Below are 20,093 nucleotides of genomic sequence, written 5' to 3' on the forward strand. Positions count from 1 at the left end.
CACTCATATCCGATCAATATCAATTCAAATAAAAACCTCCATGTAAAATATAAAACTCATGCGGGACACTCGGATAAAACGGGGCTCTTCGATATCCATAGCGTTTATACATAAGCACAACGGCGGCTCGTCTTCATGCGCATGCCGCCTACCTTCCTCCTCGGCCTGCGCAGCCCGAGGTTTCGTCTTCGCCTTCGCCTCGAAGTTGAGGCGTCGCTCGACGAACGACGGCAGACTCAGGTTCCTGCGTCTGAACTTCAGCGGCGTGGTCTGCAGCTTCGTTAGGTCGTTGTAGTAGCTTTGGGAGTTGTGGAGGCTTTCGTACAAGCTGGACAAAGCCCGGACCTTGCCGTAGGTCACGTTCTTTCTGAACACGTCGATTAGGTTGTTGATTTTTTGGATTTTGCGCTGGATTTCGTTTAGGATTTTGATGTTTTCCAGGTCCAGCTGGATTTTGTTGTCCGGAGGCTGTTTTTTCATGGTGTTCTGTTTGGTGGGGTTGTTTTTAGTCCACAGGTTGCACTCGAGGCTGTCGTAGATCTTCTCCTCGGACTCGCCGGTGTTCAGGTTGACTTCCAGCGAGTCCAAGTCGTTTTTGGTGCTGAAAATGTTTTTGTCCAAGGAGTCGTACAGCTCTGTGAGTATTGAGGACTGTTGTCTGTTGGACATTTCCAGGTCGCAGTCGAAGTTCTTCTCCTTGTAACATATTTCTATTGTTTTCTCTTCGAACGCGTTATTCAGGACGGATTTATTATTGTTCTTGCAGGAGGACTGATAGAAGTCCTCCTTTTTAACATACTCATAGCTAGTCTTAGTCTTTCTGGTCTTTGAGCTGTGCCTCCTGACACTTTTAGGTGGCTTGTGCGTCACCTTTTCGCTGTTCAACAAGCTTTTAGTGAACAAATGCCTGTCCAAGCTTGAAGTCTCCTGCACCACCTTGTTTTTGTTCTTTGGCTTATCGAAATTAACCGTGGACAACGTGAAGAAGTTCTGGTTTTGCCTACTGTGCCCACTCTCGTAAATATCTATATTGAACTCAGGTTTGTTGTTCAACACATTACAAAACTTGCTTTTGTACTGCTTGTTCTTGCTGGCCAAACTAGGTATGTACATGTCTGTGTTGTCCTTCTTAGCTAGTTTATTGTCTAGGGCAGTGTTACGTACAGGCACGTTCTCCTTGCTGCACTTCTTGGAGTTGTCAACAAAGAACGCCACAGGTTTTTTGTTGTGCTGAGCAATGGTCGTCTCAAACTTCAACAGCTTTTTCTGGAAGTCCTCGCTGGCATTCTTCTTTTTCGCCACAATCTGCTCAGGCGTCACAAAGTCGGTTTGAGTCTGCGACGTTTTAAGAGTGGATTTGCTGGCGCAGGACTCGTACATCGACTTGGAACGCTTCACATCGTTGCCCCCCACCTGAGGGCTTTGTTCAAACCTGAAATTATCGTAGTTGTACAAGGAGCAGTCGTAACCGAACTCCTTCGGTACACTACGACTGAGAGAGTCGATTTCACACGTGATATTCTTGGGGAGGCTTTGGGAGTGCAACATCCTCGAGTCGTGGGACTTTTTGAACAACGCCTCCAGGGGGGCGCTCTTGCAGTCGCTCTCGTTGCTCAGCACGCTCTCCATGGAGTTGCAGTAACTCTTCTGGTAGTCGTAGTCAAGTTGGTGCTCGTCGGACAGTATGCTGTCCTGCGACGTCCTGATGTGGGGGTTCAGATAGAAGCTTTCGCTCTTCGGTATGTCCTCCACGTACTCCATTTCCTGGAGCTTGTATATCTCGTTGTTGGACATGCAACGCCGGGGCACCGTCTGCTTTTTGCTGGCGTTAGGTTTGGCCGACCTGAAGCTGTAATCTTCCAGCGAGTCGCTGCTGAAGTTGCCGTCGTCGTCGTCCGTTTGCTTGACCGGCTCGTAGCCGCAGTCGAAGTCCTCGTACTTCATCTCCAGCTCGTCCTTGACGGGCTGATTTGTGGCTATTTGCTCGTACTTTTTGTTGAAGTCTCTGGAGAACTGCTCTATGTCGTCGCAGACTTGCTTGAAGCTCTCCTCCGTGTTGGTCTTCTCTTGCAAGTCGATGTAGTAGCTGAAGGACTTCCGGTTGGACGTGGCCTCGTACTTTTTTTGCTCAATGTAATCGGAGAACTGTCTCTCCTCTGACACAGGAGACACGGGCAGGCTTTTGTTCATTTTATACTTGGCAAGGGTTTTGTCCAGCTTCAGCTTCCTGGGACGTATCAAGTCGTTCAGGCTTTTCTCCGGACTTTTTAGGTTGTAGTTGAGTATGTTGCTCAAGTGGGTGGTGTTCTTTTCTATGTCCTGCATGAGACAGCCGCACAGTTGCAGGTTGTTTGGCACGCTGTTGCTTTGCACGAACTGGTTACCGTTATCATAGTCATTGTTAATAGGGTAGGGGGTGTATTGGTCGAACTCGTTGTTAAAGTTTTGTTGCGAATAGGAGATGTTAGTACAGCTGTCGCACGCGAAGCGGTTAGACGGAGGGCTAGTGTCAGGTTGGTCGTTACCTTTTTTTTTGTTCCAGCTGTCTCGCACCGGGATGTAGGACAGGTCGTGGATCGACTGGCTGTACTTCAGCGGGGTTGAATGACCAACCTGAAAAAATCACGAGAATACTTTGTTACTTAGACTCTAACAGGGTTTCAGGTTGCTGCATCCGTTGCGGAGTTATTGTAGAGTGAGTTGTTGTGGTGGTGGGAAAATTGATCAGCAGTAAATCAGTTTGTTTCCATAAGAATTAATGATATAATTTTATTCTTGTTCCATGAACTGTTAGTGTAATTCTACCATCTATTATATTAACAAGAGTAAAAGAGTAATGAAAAGTACTCAGTAATGATTAAAGTTTTAATTACTGTACTCAGCAACATAGAGAATAAAACACACAGATCCAGTAGTCAGATTTCATCGATTTGTGATTAACAGTTTGTAGGTTTTGACCATCTAGTTTAGAAACACCTTGTAGAGACCTGTAATTCTTGCTTCTTGTTTGTGTTTGGCTATTGACGGAGAGATGGCAGTGAGAATACATGTTGATGTTGAACCTCCACGATGATCTAGACACTCATGTGGTATTGATCGAATGAGATGTGTCATCCTGAGGTACCTCATTCCATGCCACCTCTACTTGATGCTGAAGGTATTACAAAGTTTGTGGAGGAAGGGTTGAATTTCATGTTCCTCACAGGTTCAGTTGGTGAGAAGTCCAGAAATCTTGACGGCCTTGGCAACAAATTTACAAAGGAATATTGGAAACACTTCAAAGAAACCCCACAATATGATGTCAGGCATTTATCTGTTGGCAAACTAAATTTTGAAGGGTCCTAAAGGTAAAATAAGGTAATTTGGGCAAATGTACAACCAAAACTAGTCAATAATGGACCTTTAGATCTACGTGTTCAACTTCCTAAGTCGCTGAGTAAATTGTGACTCACCTCGTTGTGTATTAATAATGTTAAATGCAAGATATAATTATATAAAATTAGAATAAATTGCACCACCCACCGCTAATCGTTGTTAATTTGCTACCTCTCATATTTTTTTTACATTACTCACGTCTACTTTAACGTTTTGTTGTTGTTTGTATTTTTGCTCGCGTTTGAACCAAATGCGTCTCTGCAGTGTTTGCGTGTGTTTTGGATACGAGCCACCCTAAATTTCAAACCGAAACAGTTTTCCTTTTGTTTTGCCTTGGATTGGGGGGGATTGAATGTGGGACGAGTATACTTACGCTCTCCAGCTTCTTCTTCGTCTCGGCTATCCGCTGGTTCAGCTCCTGTCGCTTCCTGGCCGCCTCCGGGTCGCTCTTGGTCTTTTGTACGGCGTTGATCACGTCCATGTTGCGGTCGCCGGTGCGCAGGAATTTGGAGGATATCGACGTTTTGCCACCTAGCGGGGAGTGATTAGTTGCAGAGGTTTGTGGTACAGGATGGAGTTTTGAATACGTACAGGGTGTCATGTCGTTTTCGGCGCCGCTCATGCTTTCGAACGTCGACTGCAGGTACTTTTCACGGTTGACCAAGTGGTCCAGGGATTCGGAGCTGACCGAGAGCAAAGACATCGGGTTTCGGTCTGTGTTCTCGCCGCTGGGGGTTGAAGCCTGAGACGGGCATGGCGAATTTGTTATGCATTTTAATTTTAATTATGTCAATTTAATAATTTAATATATACAAAATTTTAATTTTACATGTATACAGAATGATTCACCTAACTCATCCTATAAGTTTGTGAAGAATGGGAATAATAATTAGATAAGATTTCTGAATTTCTCATGAATATCAGAAAAAGGTAATTAATTAAATTAAGTTAATTTGAAAATTCCTGAAATTTCAGGTTGAATTTCCAAAAATATTGATAAAACCAATAAAAAAATCAACTAAGATTTATGAATTTCTCATGAAAATTAGAAAAAAGTAATAAAATATATGTCAATTTGATCAATTCAAATTATTTAAATTCAATAAAAAAGCAGTTAAATTTTAAGAAAAGTCAGCTATTTTTCAATTACTACTTAAAAATTAAGAAAATTTGAAAATTCCTGAAATTTTATGTTAAATTATCAAAAATATTGATATAATCAATGAAAAAATTATTTAAATTAAATAAAAAAAATCAACTAAATTTTAAGAAGTAAGGTAATTTTCAATTAGTACTTAAAAATGAAGAAAATTTGAAAATTCTTAAAATTTTATGATAAATTACCAAAAATATTGATAAAATTAATAAAAAAAATCAGCTAAGATTTATGAATTTCACATGAAAATTAGAAAAAAGTAATTAAAAGATATCAATTTGATCAATTCAAATTATTTAAATTTAATAAAAAAAGCAGCTAAATTTTGAGAAGTCAGCTATTTTTCAATTACTACTTAAAATTAAGAAAATTTGAAAGTTCCTGAAATTTTAGGTTAAAATTCCAAAAATATTGATAAAATAATAATAAAAATTCAATAAAAAAATCAACTAAATATTAAGAAAAGTAAGGTATTTTTCAATTACTACTTAAAAATAAAGAAAATTTGAAAATTCTTAAAATTTCAGGTTAAATTACCAATAATAGTGATAAAATTAGTAAAAAAATTAGCTAAGATTTATGAATTTCATATGAAAATTAGAAAAAAGTAATTAAAAAAAATATTCGTCAATTTGATCAATTCAAATTATTTAAATTTAATAAGAAAATCAGCTAAATTTTAAGAAAAATCAGCTATTTTTCTATTACTACTTAAAAATTAAGAAAATTTGAATATTTTTAAAATTTCAGGTTAAATTTTCAAAAATATTGATAAAATTAATAAATAAATCAGCTAAGATTTATTAATTTCTCATGAAAATTAGAAAGAAGTAATTAAAAAAATATTTGTCAATTTGATGAATTCAAATTATTTAAATTTTAAGAAAAATCAGCTATTTTTCAATTACTACTTAAAAATTAAGAAAATTTGAAGATTCCTGAAATTCCTAAAATATAGATAAAATCAATAAGAAATTCAGTTAAGATTTTTAAATTTCTTATGAAAATTAGAAAAAGTAATTCAAAAAATATTTGTCAATTTGATCAAACACAAATTATTTAAATACAATAAAAAATATGGCTAAGATTACTTAAAGATTAAGAAAATTTGAAAATTCTTGAAATTTCAAGTAAATTTCCAAAAATATTGATAAAACCAATAAATAATTCAGATTTCTGAATTTCTCATGGTAATTAGCAAAATTAATAAAAAAAATATTTGTCAATTTGATCAGCTAAAAATTCTTAATTTTTTTTGATAATTTAAACAAAAATAATAATATAATAAGTTTTGTCACATTAGTTTATAAATATGAGCATATCTACCAATTTGATTGGTTTAAATTTATTTTTAAATATTATATATTTTAATTTTAATTATATACTTCTAACTTCATTATTTAAATTTCAATTTTATTAATTTAAATCACATTTAATTTCGATTATTTAAATTTAATTTAGATATATTTACGTCATCGTCATCATCATCGGATTCGTTGCTTCCGTAAGTCGAATTGGAAGGTTGTATCGTAATAGAAGGCGGCTTCTTCTTCCTCTGTGACTTCCTGAGCTCATCCTGATCCATGTTAGTAATAGTGAATTCGCTGCCGCTGTAAACTCGTAAAATGAGACAATAATTCATTAATAAAAGTATAAACAATAATACCTGGCTGGATCTTGATTAGGATAATAGAGGGGGCGATGTCGGTAATCGTTATCTGAGTCGATGTCGCCATCGTGCGCAGTCGATTCTGCGTCGCCTATCGCACTGTCGTCCGTCATTATGCTGCGCCGTGTCTCACTGCGCATGGTAATATTAGCCATCTGTGAATGGAATATGGAAGTACAGTTCAGTAGGAAAACGTGAGGGATTAACCTTACCCTTTCCGCCATCGTCACATCTCGTTTAAATTCGGTGTAATTCTTGATATCGGTACCACTATCCAAGGAACTGTCTTTGGAACCGTCTGAGCCATCAAGTCTCCTATCTGAAAATTAATTGGACAATTGGATTAAACTTTAGTTTATAACTAAAATGAATCAAATTACCCAACGAACCGAAGGGTGAAATCGAATACAACCCCTTCTGCCCCGGCGGATTCTCGGCCCGTTGGGCCCACCGGCCCTTGGGCACCGCCACACCTTTAGTGGGCGGCGGCGCCACCTGTGCGTCGTCGCTGAACTGCTTCTTGGCCCACTGCGGCAGCTGTCCGATGCTAAACCGGTATTTACCCTCCTGCTTGTCGCCCAGATGCGAGTCCGAGTTGTTCAGGATGTCCGCCTCCAACGTCTTGCCCAGCCGCAGGGCCTGCTGGGCGAGACGTGCGTGCATCGTGATCACCATGTCGTGCGGCACCCGCCACACGAATATGCACCCGTCCCCGCTGGCCGAGATCAGTCTTCTGCAGTCGTTGGTGAAGCGCAGCCCGGTGGCCAGCTCCGAGTGGCCGCACATGGTGGCCATGCACTCGCCGGAGTAATAGTCGTAGACCGAGAGGCTTTTGTCGGTGCAGGAGGTGGCCAGGAATATGCCCGACCTGTCCAGCACCACCTTGAGCAGCGAGCCGTCGTCGCCGCTGCTGCCCTTGAAGCTTTTCGTGTGCTTGCCGTTGGTGACGCTGTATATTCGGACGTTTCGGTCCTGGCAGGCGGTTAGCACGTATTTTTGGCCGGCGTCCACTTCCATGTCGTACAGTGTGGTTTTGCCGGACACGTTGTGCTCTCTGGTGAAGTGGGGCTGTTTGCCGTTGACCTGCGAGAACGATTTTAGTATCTAATTGATTGGGATTGTTGATTACTTACGTCTGAAAGGGAACGGAAAATGATACTCTTGTCGGCTCCGCAGGAAATCATCTGTAGGTTGCGCGAACTTTTTAAGAAACGGACGGCTGTGATGGAGGATGAATGATCGTCCAAAGTTTGAACGAATTCGTAGCTCTGTAATTAGAAATTTGTGTTGTTATTAGTATAGATTACAATATTGATTTTGGTCATCATTTTAAATATTTTTTTGGAAATGAAATTTGTTTTTTTAACAAGGTCTAAAAAACCTTCTAAAGTAGTTTATACTACAATAAAATATATATAAAGTTGATGATGTTTTCAATATTAAATTTGTGAAAATAAATAAGAAAAAAACATAGAAAATTTGAAAATCTCTGAATAAATTTACACTAAAATTGAAAAAATTTAATAAATTCATTCATATTTTTCAATTTAAATTTAAATAAATAAATGTATAAATAAATTATTGAATCTAGAATTTCATAATTTTTAATAAAAATTCGATTCTAGATTAAATTTCCTCTAAAATTTAATAAAACTTCTGCTAAAATTTCATAACTAATCAAAACTTAATTTAAATATAATCAAAAGTTGAAAATTCTGAAAGTTTCGAGAAAAATTTTAGTTAAATCTTTTTCTTATTTTTTTTTTAATTGAAAATAACATAGGTTTTTAATAAAATATGAGAAAATAAACAAATGTGATAGAAAATTAACCTAAGATTATACAATTTTTTCTTGGAAATTATGACAACTTGAAATTATGAAAAAATAAATATACATATGTATAAATTATTGAAAAATTCAGCTTAATACTTTTACGAAAATTGGAGTATTTTGAAAAAATCAGTGAATATTTTTCAATTTTCATTCAAAAACAAAGAAAAATTTGAAAATTCTCTAAACTTCAGGATAAATTTTCAGGAACATGGATGTTTTAATACACAATACAGCTAATATTCTTCGATTTTTAATTAAAAATAATAGTAATTAAATATTATAACAAATTAGATCTGGAATATTTATCCATTTAAAATTAAAAATATGAAAAAAATAAATAAAATAAATATACACATGTATAAATTATTGGAAAATTCAGCTAGTACTTCACTTTTTACTAAAAATTGACGTAACTTGGAAAAAGTTGCTAATACTTTTAAATTTATAATTAATAAATAAAAATTAAGGATAATAATAATAATTTTTAATAGAAAATATTCATAAATATATTAAAATTGATAATACCAAAATAATTGATAAATTAAAAACAAAATCAGTTAATATTTTTTAATTTTCACCTAAAAAGTAATAACAATTAAAAATTCAGATATTTCAGGATAATTTTTCATGAAAATCGATAAATTTAATAAAAAATGCAGTCTTGATTTTTAATTGAATTTATAATTATTTGAAAATATAAGATAAATAAATAGAATAGTAGATTCTAAATATATGTATAAATTATTGGAAACTTCACTTAGTACTTTTCAATTTTCATTAGAAATTGACGTAATTTGGAAAAAAATAGTTAATATTATTAAATTTATATTTAATAATTAAGAAAATTCGTATATTAATGAAATTTCAGGATAAAGTTCCTTTAAAATTTATAAATTTTATATAAAATTCAATTATTAATAGAAAATAATCATAAATACATTAAAATTGATTCTACTATATATTATAATTATCATTAAAAATTCTATTTATTAATTACTATTAAAAAAATCGTTTAATATTTTCTAATTTTCAGCTAAAAAATAAGAAAAATTAAAAATTTCAGGTATAAATTTTCAGGAAAATCGAAAAATCGATTTTTAGTTGAACTTATAATTATTTGAAATATGAGAAAAATAAATAAATATATGAATAATTTATTGGAAAATTCAGGTGGTATTTCTCAATTTTTACTAATAAAAAACTTTTCAGTATAAATTTACTCCAAAATTTCAATTCAATTTTTAATTAAAAATAATGATAAATAAAAATTCTGTTAAAATATCTTAATTATTACTATTATATTTTAATTTTTACTTAATAAATTATAAAAAATTAGAGAATTCTGGAATATTTTCCTTGAAAATTTGGAGAATTTATAAAAAAAGTCTCATTATTACCAAAAAATTAAGATAAATTTTTTACTGAAATAGGTAAATTAAAAAAAAATAGTTATTTCATTATTTTTCAATTTTTATTTGAAAATTAAGAATATTTGAAAATTCCAGAAATTTCAAAATACATCTTCATAATCATTTCAGTATATTCTAAATTTCTAAATTTTTATTAAAAATGTTTGACAAATTACAGCAAATTTTATCCCATTTGTATATATTAAACATTAAAATATTTATTAAATAAAAAAATAAGAAAATAAGGATAAAATCCTAAAAGTGTAAATTTTAGAAAAAAAAAAATAAATACATAAATTCAACAAGAAAATGTCTTTTTGGTTAAAATATTAAAATTAGAAAAATCATAAAAAAATGTTAAATTGTAGCCATAAACAATGACTAAAAAGTGTGTAATTATTGTAGAAAATTGTACATAACTTTTTAAATTAAGTTCAGTTAAGAAATGACAAATTTAACTAAGAACTGATAATTTTTTTAAATAAATTCCTCATGAAACTAAGAAATTTTACAAAAATTCTTAAATTTTTGACAAAAATATTGTAAATTAAGCTAATATTTCTAAATTTTTTTGAAAAAATTATCATTATGTAAAAACAAATCTAATGAAATTAATTAATTATAGAATCTTTTCATTCTAATATATTATATTAATTTAATATACTATATAAAATCACGAACAAAACAGTTTATTATTTATTAAAATTATTTACGTACGTGTTTGACGTCGAAAACATGAATCAAACGATCCCTGCTGGCACTCGCCATTAAACTATAGCTGGGGTCGTTCTGCGAGTACTCAAGACACAACACTTCAGCGTCATGTGCTTCAATTTTGTACAATTCCTTCATAGTTGATATGTCGTGTATTCTAATATTACCTATTTAAATCAATTTCAGTCAGTCAATAATTATCAGTACACACAAAATCCATTAGCATTACCAGATCTGTCGCCCGAGGCGAGATTTTTCCCATCGGGACTGATCCTGATGCACCTCACGCCATTCCTGCTGTCGTAAGCCGAAGAGTCCTGCGCCCCCTTCTCGCCGTTCGCCGTCCCCGATATGTCGAGGTCTTTCAAGTACGCCAGCTCCTTGTCTATGTACACCACCTTGAACAGCTCCTTACTGTAAATATTGGGTGGATAGTTGGCCCTCGTGGCCACGTCCGCCTTGTCCAGGCTCCAAAACCTGATCGTGTCGTCGCTTCCGCACGTCAGGAAACTACCCGAGGGAAGGGGCGAGTCCGGGGGCGCCATCTCGACGCCCCAGATGCACGCCGAGTGGTAGAGGAACGAGAACGACTTGCCGACCCGCTTTATGTTCAGCACGTCCCACACGTAGATCGAGTGGTCGTTGTAGATGCTGGTCAGCTTGTGGGACGTCTCGTCGTACGTTATGGCTATCGTGTCCGGGTAGCGGGCGTCCGCCGGCGGCGACGCCATGTGCCTAAACCGCAACAAGTTAAAAACTGAACGTAAAAGTTATAAAACGGAGTCATACGTTATGTTAGTTCCTAAGCTGACGTCCACGCCCAAGTAGTGGGTCCGGGGCAAGGTGGTGATGAACCTGAGGTTCGGATCGAAACATCGGATTATTCCCTCGGCGCAGCCGACGAATATGTACTTTTCTCCTATCGTTATGCAATTCGCTGCGGTCGTCTACAAAGTTTTAACAATGTTGAATGAACCAACAGGTGGTTTTTTACACGTACCCTCAATTCCACCCATTTATCTAACAGTCTTCTGTTATTGAATTCGCATAGTAAGCCGGATCTAGTAATGGCGTAGGTGCTGTCGCCGCTTTCGGCCTTGCCACACGCCACATCACAGAAATAATTGTTCCTCTGTTCGCCCAATATCGCCGAACGACCCATCAAAGGAACCGCCTCTTTGTACTGTAAATAAAACATAATAATAAAAATTAGAATTAAATCATAAATAGAATGAGATTCAGATTTAGAATAGAAATTGGGATCAGACTCAGAATTAGAATTAAAATTAGAATCAGAATAGAACTCAGAATTAGAATTAGAATACCAATAAGTATAAAAATTAGAATTAAAAGCAAAAACAGCATTAATATTGGAATTCGAATTAACAGCACAGGAAACGCAAATAGAATCAGAAATATATTTGTGATTTGTGATAGATGTAACTCAGAATTAGAACTAAAATTGGAATTAGAATTATTCTAAGAATAAAAAACGGTGACGGATTTAAAATTAAATTTAGTATCAAAATCAGTATCGAATTAGAATTATAATAATATCAAAATACATATCAGAATTAGAATAAAAATCAGAATCAGTGTTAATATTTGAATTCAACTTACTCATCACCAGAATCAGAAATAGATTTGCAATTATATTCAAAATCAGACTCAGAACTAAAATTGGCATCAGACTTACAAGTATACTCAGAATAAAAAAGGTGATAGATTTAAAATTAAATACAAAATCAGAATCGAACTCAGAATTAGAATTAGTGTCATAATTAGATTTAAAATCAGAATCAGTGTTAATATTCGAATTCGACTTAGACTCAGCATCGGAACCTGAAATAGATTTGAAATTATATTAATTCACACTCAGAATTAGAAGTATACTCAGAATAAAAAACGGATATAGATTTAAAATTAAATTCAGTATCAAAATCAGCATTAGAATCATAATTAACATGTTAATCAGAATCAGAAACGAACTCAGAATTAGAATTAGTATCAGAATACGTATCAAAATTGGAATTAAAATCAGAATCAGTGTTAATATTCGAATTCGACTTAGACTCAGGATCAGAACCTGAAATAGACTTGAAATTATATTAATTCACACTCAGAATTAGAACTAAAATTGAAATCAGAATTAGAACTATACACAGAATAAAAAGCGGTCATAGATTTAAAATTAAATTCAGTATCAAAATCAGCATTAGAAAGATAATTAACATTTTAATCAGAATCAGAATCTAACTCAGAATTATAATAAGTATCAGAATTCTTATCAAAATTGGAATTAAAATCCGAATCAGTGTTAACATTCGAATTCGACTTAGAATCAGCACCAGAATCAGAAACAGATTTGAAATTATTTTCAAAATCAGACTCAGAATTAGAACTAAAATTGGAATCAGAATTAGAACTATGCACAGAATAAAAACGGTCATAGATTTAAAATTAAATTCAGTATCAAAATCAGCATTAGAATCATAATTAACATTTTAATCAGAATCAGAATCGAACTCAGAATTATAATTAGTATCAGAATACTTATAAAAAATTGGAACTAAAATCAGAATCAGTGTTAATATTCGAATTCGATTTAGAATCAGCACCAGAATCAGAAATAGATTTGAAATTATTTTCAAAATCGGACTCAGAATTAGAAATAAAATTGGAATCTGAATAGAACTATACTCAGAATAAAAAACGGTCATAGATTTAAAATTAAATTCAGTATCAATATCAGCATTAGAATCATAATTAATATTTGAATCAGAATCAGAATCGAACTTAGAATTAGAATTAGTATCAGAATACGTATCAAAATTGGAATTAAAATCAGAATCAGTGTCAATATTCGAATTCGACTTAGAATCAGCACAAGAATCAGAAATAGATTTGAAAATATATTTAAAATCGGACTCAGAATTAGAACTAAAATTGGAGTCAGAATTAGAACTATACTCAGAATAAAAAACGATGATAGATTTAAAGTTATATTGAGTATCAAAATCAGCATTAGAATCACATTAACCATTTACTCAGAATCAGAATCGAACTCAGAATTAGAATTAGTATCAGAATACGTATTAGAGTTAGAATTAAGATCACAATCAGCGTTTCTATTTGAATTCGACTTAAACTCATCATCAGAATCAGAAATAGATTTGAAATGATATTCAAAATCAAACTCAGAATTAGAACTAAAATTGGAATCAGAAATAGAACTATACTCAGAATAAAAAACAGTCATAGATTTAAAATTAAATTCAGTATCAAAATCAGCATTAGATTCATAATTAACATTTTAGTCAGAATCAGAATCGAACTCAGAATTAGAATTAGTATCAGAATACGTATGAAAATTGGAATTAAAATCAGAATCAGTGTTAATACTCGAATTCGACTTAGAATCAGCACAAGAATCAGAAATAGATTTGAAATTATTTTCAAAATCGAACTCAGAATTAGAACTAAAATTGGAATCGGAATTAGAACTATACTCAGAATAAAAAACGGTCATAGATTTAAATTTAAATTCAATATCAAAATCAGCATTAGGATCATAATTGACATTTTAATCAGAATCAGAATCGAATTCAGAATTAGAATTAGTATCAGAATACATATCAAAATTGGAATTAAAATCAGAATCAGTGTTAATATTCGAATTCGACTTAGAATCAGCACCAGAATCAGAAACAGATTTGAAATTATTATCAAAATCAGACTCAGAATTAGAACTAAAATTGGAATCAGAATTAGCACTATGCACGGAATAAAAAACGGTCATAGATTTAAAATTAAATTCAATATCAGAATCGACCTCAGAATCAGAATTTGACTCTGAATCTGAACCAGAATTCTATTTCCAATTAAATTAAGTATTAATCTAAAAATTAGAATCAGAACCAATATTACAATTCACGTTTTACCTTTGCTTTGCCCTGTTCTAGGTACCAAAACTTCACGTGTCTGTTACCGACGGTGACGAAGTAACTGCCATTTTCTGAGAAGGCAATCGACTTCACTTTGGTGCTCACTTTGTTGCTCGCCACCTTGATGTTGTTCTTCCAGTCCCAGACGTTCACTATCATGTCGTGTTGGGTGCCCACACTCACCACATACTTTGTCGTCGGCGAGAACGCCTGAAAGTCATCAAAAACTCCAGTTACCTACCCCGAACTTACGAAATACATTAAAAACTTAGGCGGCCGACTCAATTTCAACTACTTTAATTTAATTATCTCAGTTTGGGAAAGTTTGCATTCCACTTTCCAGCCAGAAGCTGGTGTAAGTTAAATTTGGATGTAAATAAGACCAACTTTAAATGGAGTTGCTGGAAGTTACGTAACATAATTTCCGATAATAAAAGGTGTCCACATAAAAAATGAAACGGCTTCTCAGCCAAATCGATCGTCTGCCAGGCCTAAGGCTAAGTAACGATTCGAGCATCCGCCGGGACTCACCACGCAGTTCACGCCGTACTTGTGGCCGAGGAATTCGGCGATCTGCTGCGGTTGCGGCGACAGGCCGGGATGCTGGGACTGCGGATCCGACTGCAGGTCCCACACCCGCACCGCCGGCTGATGGCCGCACTCTCCTGTAAAAATCGATAGTCGTTCAATCCGAAAAAAATCAGTTTTTGAGTTGCTACTTGCGCAGTAACTCAGTGCGCAGGTGGAGGGCGTGCACGTACCTGTTACGATGTACCTTCCGCATGACGAGAACGCCAACGAGGTGATCGTCTTCCTGGACGTGTTGATTATGTGGCTCTGTTGCTCCGTTTTCGTGTTGAACAGCACGACAGTACAACTGGAAACGTCGATAACTATTATTAGGATGCGATTTCTAATATTTAAACATCGAAAACCGGTCGCATAACGTACGGATTTAATTGAAACGGGCTGGGTCGCAAAAAAATCGAATTAACGAGAAGTGAAAGCAATTGCCGAGGAAGAGTAAAATGATTTGCGAGCCGAATTATTCTAGTGTTGCAAATTTGATTAGTTTAAAATTAGTTTTGTTGTTTTTTAATTGATAATTTTATAACCAGATAAGGTTTAATTGGTTACAAAGGAAAGGAAGATGAAATTATGTAGATATAAACGCCAGATTCATTTGTTTTAATTAGACCATCGATTTGTTTTAATTGAAGAAACTGTTGGAGAAAACAATAAGACAATGATCGCACATAAAGCAAACATTCAATTAAAACAAAATAAATATTGGATGAAAGGAAAGTAGTGTGGGTAGTAAAAGGAAAATTGAAATATTAAAAAAATACTTTTATGTTTTATAAAGTACTATTATTAATGAATACAATTTATTATCATTTAATTCTTAATTGATTACTATTGTAAAATATAATGACACTTCAATAAAATAATATTATCTAATCTATCCATCAAGTTTGAACATTAAAACAGCAATAATTTGGTCATTGAAAGAGAAAACGAAGATAAATATATGGACAAGTGAACATTTCTTAAAGTATTAAAATGAAGTTTATTACTGATTGTTATTGTGCAAAATTATAACAGTTCAATAAAGTAATATTATTCCATAGAAATGTCAAATTGAAATACTAACTACATATTTTATATTTTCATTTGATACTTATCAAAACTGAAGAATTTCAAAAGAGTAGACACACATATTAAACAAGAAATTAAAAAATAATAAATAATTATTAAAAAAGAAAGATAAGTGAGATAATGTTTTAGTTGGACAATCAAATCTTAAAGAAATTGTGAGGAAAAAGAACAATAAATCTAAGTTCAAGTGAAAATTTATTCATTTATTAAAATAAAGTTTATTACTGATTATTATTGTGGAAAATAATGTCAGTTCAATAAATTAATATTACTCAATCGATCTGTCAAATTGAAATACCAACCACATATCTTATATTTTCTTCAATACATATAAGCTCTCAAAATTGAAGAATTTCAAAAGAGCAGACACACAAATTAAATTAGAAATTAAAAAATAATAAACAGTTATTAAAAAAAAAGATAAGTGAGATAATGTTTTAGTTGGACAATCAAATCTTGAAAAAATTATGAGGAAAAAGATAAATAAATATAAGTACAAGTAAAAATTTATTCATTTATTAAAATACAGTTTATTACTGCTTATTATTGTGGAAAATAATGTCAATTCAATAAATTAATATTACACAATTGATTTGTCAAATTGAAACACCAACCACATATCTTATATTTTCTTTCAATACTTATAAGCTCTCAAAACTGAAGAATTTCAAAATAGCAGACACACATATTAAATTATAAATTAAAAAATAATAAACAATTATTAAAAAAGAAAGATAAGTGAGATAATGTTTTAGTTGGACAATCAAATCTTAAAGAAATTGTGAGGAAAAAGAAAAATAAATCTAAATACAAGTAAAAATTTATTCATTTATTAAAATACAGTTGATTTCTGATTATTATTGTGGAAATAATAATAATAAATAATTATTAAAAAATTGAAAAATTGAAGATACAGGAAGAAATATTTTTTTCTTTTAGTTGTAAGTTACCAAAATTGAAAGAATCCTTCTTCAAAAATAAATAATAAAACAGAGAAAATAATAGGCCCTTAAAATCCTGAATATATTGTAACAATAAACACAAAGAAGACAATAATGGTACATAAAACTGAAAGAAAAGATAAACTCAAAACCCCTCAAATAAAATAAAGTGAAATAAGAGACAACAAAAACAAAAAAGACACATAAAATTTAGAGGAAAGATAAAACATACAATTGGAAAAATAAAAACCTTCAGATAAAATAAAATCTGACGTAAATTCCAGATAAAGGAAATAAATCAAAGTGACAGAAACAAGTGTGGGTTATAAAAAGAAAATTGAAATGTGACAAAAAGTAATATATTTTTTCCACTATTAAATAATCCATCTACTGCATTTTTGACTAATATTGCAATTCATTGTTATTCAGAATAATTATAGAAGGTTACTTCATCGATATACTAAATTAAATATTTACCACACTAAAATTTTATGTTGTTTGCGTTTTTGCGGACTTTTACAACAATTAGAATAAAATGAATTATTAAATATTATTCGGTTAAATCATTATTAATAAAAATAACAACAACAAAAACGTTATTTATTATATTTGTTACAATAGATTGTGTTTCATTTATTCCAATAAATCTTTGAAAACAAACAAAATGTAATAATCGACAAATATAAAATAAAACAATAAAAGATAGTCAATAAATTATTTTTATGTTTGTTAGCCCGAAAACAGAAGAAATTATCTAGTTCATAATTACAGTTGTTTATCATGGATTTATCACAATAAGAAGATTTTTTTGTCAATTATTCTTGTCCATTCCAAAGCAATTTAATGTAATGAAAAGAAATAAATCAAAATGATACAAAGAAGTAAATAAGTGTAGCCATAAAAACAAAATTGAAATATAAGTAAAAAGCAACGTGTTTTGTCTACTACTATTATAGTTTTTGACTAATATTTCAATTCATTATTATTCAGAATAATAATAGATTATTACTTCATCGATATGGCAAATCGAATATTTAAATGCAGAGAAATTTTATGCTGTTTATGTTGGCAAACTTTCAAAATAATGAAGACTACACTGTTATTTTTTAATAATAATAAAAAGCATTTTATGTAACGGTGTTTCATTTGTTCCAATAAATTCTTGAGAATAAATAAAATGTAATTATAAAGAATTAGAAAATAAAACCATAAAAGATAAATGTACCAATTTATATATTAGCTTGAAAATTACAGGAAATGACTAACCAGTTCAAAATTATAGTTGTTTGCCATGAATTTATTTCAGTAAAAAGATTTTTTTAATTATTGTTGTCTGTTCTAATTCAGTCTAGTTTAATATATCCACAAGAAATATATTAATACAACAGAAAAAGGTGTAATTATAACAAGGAAATTGAAAGAGTATTTACTAATTGATTTATTCTAGTTTTTTAACTGATACAACCATTTATTATTATTCAGACTAATAATAGAATATTACCTCATCGATCTCTCAAAGCAAATATTAACCTCACTAAAATTTTAATTTGTAAATATTTGAAATAATATCATACAATTGAATTTATCGATAAGATATTGCCAATATTAGTCATTTTATATTACTTGGAGTAAAAGAAATATCGTCATCTGTGTACATACATTAGCAACAGTTATGTCGTAGTGAATTAAAGTTAAATTAATTTATACCATTAGGGCCAAGTTGGGAATTACCAAGTATATGTTTTAAGTGTCGCCATCTGTTATTTAGTAGTGAATTCAGCTTAGTTGAAGCCATCTTTTATATAAAAATAAATTAACAAAATTAATGCTAATAATGATGATAAATTGACTAAAACTTTAATGTTTTCAAAAAAATCCTGTAAAAAAAGATAATAATCAAGATTTTAAAAATGTATAATTTTATAAAAAAAATGAAATTCATGATATTAATATTAATTTATAACACTTTAAACTTCTCAACCGATTTTTATATAAAAGATGTCGTCGTTTAAGTTATATTTGCCACATAAACAATAGATGGCGATAAATGAAATAGGCAATATGTAACTCTCAACGTGGCCACAATCTAATTTAATATATCTACAAGAAATAAATCAATACAACAGAAAAAAGTGTGATTATAAAAAAAAGAAAATTGAAAGCAAAAAAAGCAATGTGTTATATATAGTTTTTTAACTGATACTACCATTTATTATTAATTAGACTAATAATATAATATTACCTCATCGATCTGTCAAAGCAAATATTAATCTCACTAAAATTTTTGAAATATTATTATCATACATTGGATTTATCGGTAAAATATTATTTAGAGTGAAAGAAATATCGTCATCCGTATACATAAGTAAAAGCTATGTCGTACTGAATTAAATTTTAATTTATACCATTATGGCCCAGTTGGGAACTACAGAGAGCATGTTTTAAGTGTCGCCATCTGTTATTTAATAGCGAATTCAGCTTAGTTGACGCCATCTTTGATATTAAAATAAATTAACAAGATTAACAAGTTATAAATTAATATTATTATCATATAATTGAATTTATCAAGTCAATTTATAAATTAATTAATCTAAAAAATTAAGAAAAAAATGACCACTTATTTCAGCAAAAATACTTTTTTATATTTTTATTGTCTATTCTAATTGAATCTAATTTAATATATCCATAAGAAATAAACCAATATAGAGGAAAACATTAAAAATAATGATAAATTGACTAAAACTTGTTAAAATGTTTTAAAAATAATCCTGGAAATAAATAAAAGATAATAATCAAGAATCATTTAATAATGAATAATTTTATCAATAAATTGAAATCATGATAATAATAATTTATAACTTGTCAAACGATTTTTAGGTAAAAGATGCATCGTTTAAGCTATATTTGCTACTAAACAATAGATGGCGACAGCTGAAACAGATAATATGTAATTCCCAACTTGTCCACAATGTGATAAATTAAAATTCCCGTCAGAAACTTAAAAGTTATGCTCGACCTTCATTTTTTACTCGAACTCGTAACTTCTGCTTTTACAACCGACCGTAAATCAACGGATTTAATCCGATTGTAATTCCAGCAACACATACATTATTAATGCCGCTTATCTCTATTTGCACGAATAGATTTTTTTGATTCGTTATTTTGATTCCCCGGTTCTTCTATCTCGATCATCTAGTTTTCTATTAATAACGATTTAGTATGCACCACAGCATAAATATGCATAAAACTGTTTTCTACCATCAATCCACACCGTGTGATCGCCATGAAAATTGTGCCTTGATACGAACACGACGTTCATTCAGCCGTTTTATTTTAATTAGTTCAGTTTCAGAGTCGAATGCGACCCCGATTTTCTACGACCGTAAAACTAT

The 20,093-nt window shown here is 31.6% G+C and overlaps 1 protein-coding gene across 11 annotated transcripts in view; it reads right to left on the reverse strand.

The window, feature by feature from the left end:
• Window positions 1-20,093, reverse strand: part of LOC109605430 (mitogen-activated protein kinase-binding protein 1) — a 75,819-nt gene that overhangs the window by 4,811 nt on the left and 50,915 nt on the right. For 5 of the 11 annotated variants that reach the window (XM_049968976.1, XM_049968974.1, XM_049968970.1 and 2 more), the window contains 16 exons: window positions 14,863-14,978; window positions 14,633-14,766; window positions 14,099-14,311; window positions 11,158-11,340; window positions 10,947-11,104; window positions 10,387-10,892; window positions 10,161-10,324; window positions 7,334-7,468; window positions 6,581-7,283; window positions 6,413-6,519; window positions 6,198-6,355; window positions 6,003-6,141; window positions 3,967-4,117; window positions 3,749-3,906; window positions 3,574-3,669; window positions 2,526-2,613 (listed from right to left, as the gene is read on the reverse strand). In XM_049968976.1, the coding sequence (XP_049824933.1) occupies window positions 2,526-2,613; window positions 3,574-3,669; window positions 3,749-3,906; window positions 3,967-4,117; window positions 6,003-6,141; window positions 6,198-6,355; window positions 6,413-6,519; window positions 6,581-7,283; window positions 7,334-7,468; window positions 10,161-10,324; window positions 10,387-10,892; window positions 10,947-11,104; window positions 11,158-11,340; window positions 14,099-14,311; window positions 14,633-14,766; window positions 14,863-14,978 (3,209 nt within the window). Of the gene's footprint in view, window positions 1-2,525; window positions 2,614-3,573; window positions 3,670-3,748; window positions 4,118-6,002; window positions 6,142-6,197; window positions 6,356-6,412; window positions 6,520-6,580; window positions 7,284-7,333; window positions 7,469-10,160; window positions 10,325-10,386; window positions 10,893-10,946; window positions 11,105-11,157; window positions 11,341-14,098; window positions 14,312-14,632; window positions 14,767-14,862; window positions 14,979-20,093 lie in introns of all 11 variants that reach the window. The other 6 variants (XR_007548436.1, XR_007548437.1, XM_049968977.1 and 3 more) reach the window with 4 other exon arrangements.

This window comes from Aethina tumida, chromosome 6 (assembly GCF_024364675.1).
Source record: "Aethina tumida isolate Nest 87 chromosome 6, icAetTumi1.1, whole genome shotgun sequence".
Lineage (NCBI taxonomy): Eukaryota > Metazoa > Arthropoda > Insecta > Coleoptera > Nitidulidae > Aethina > Aethina tumida.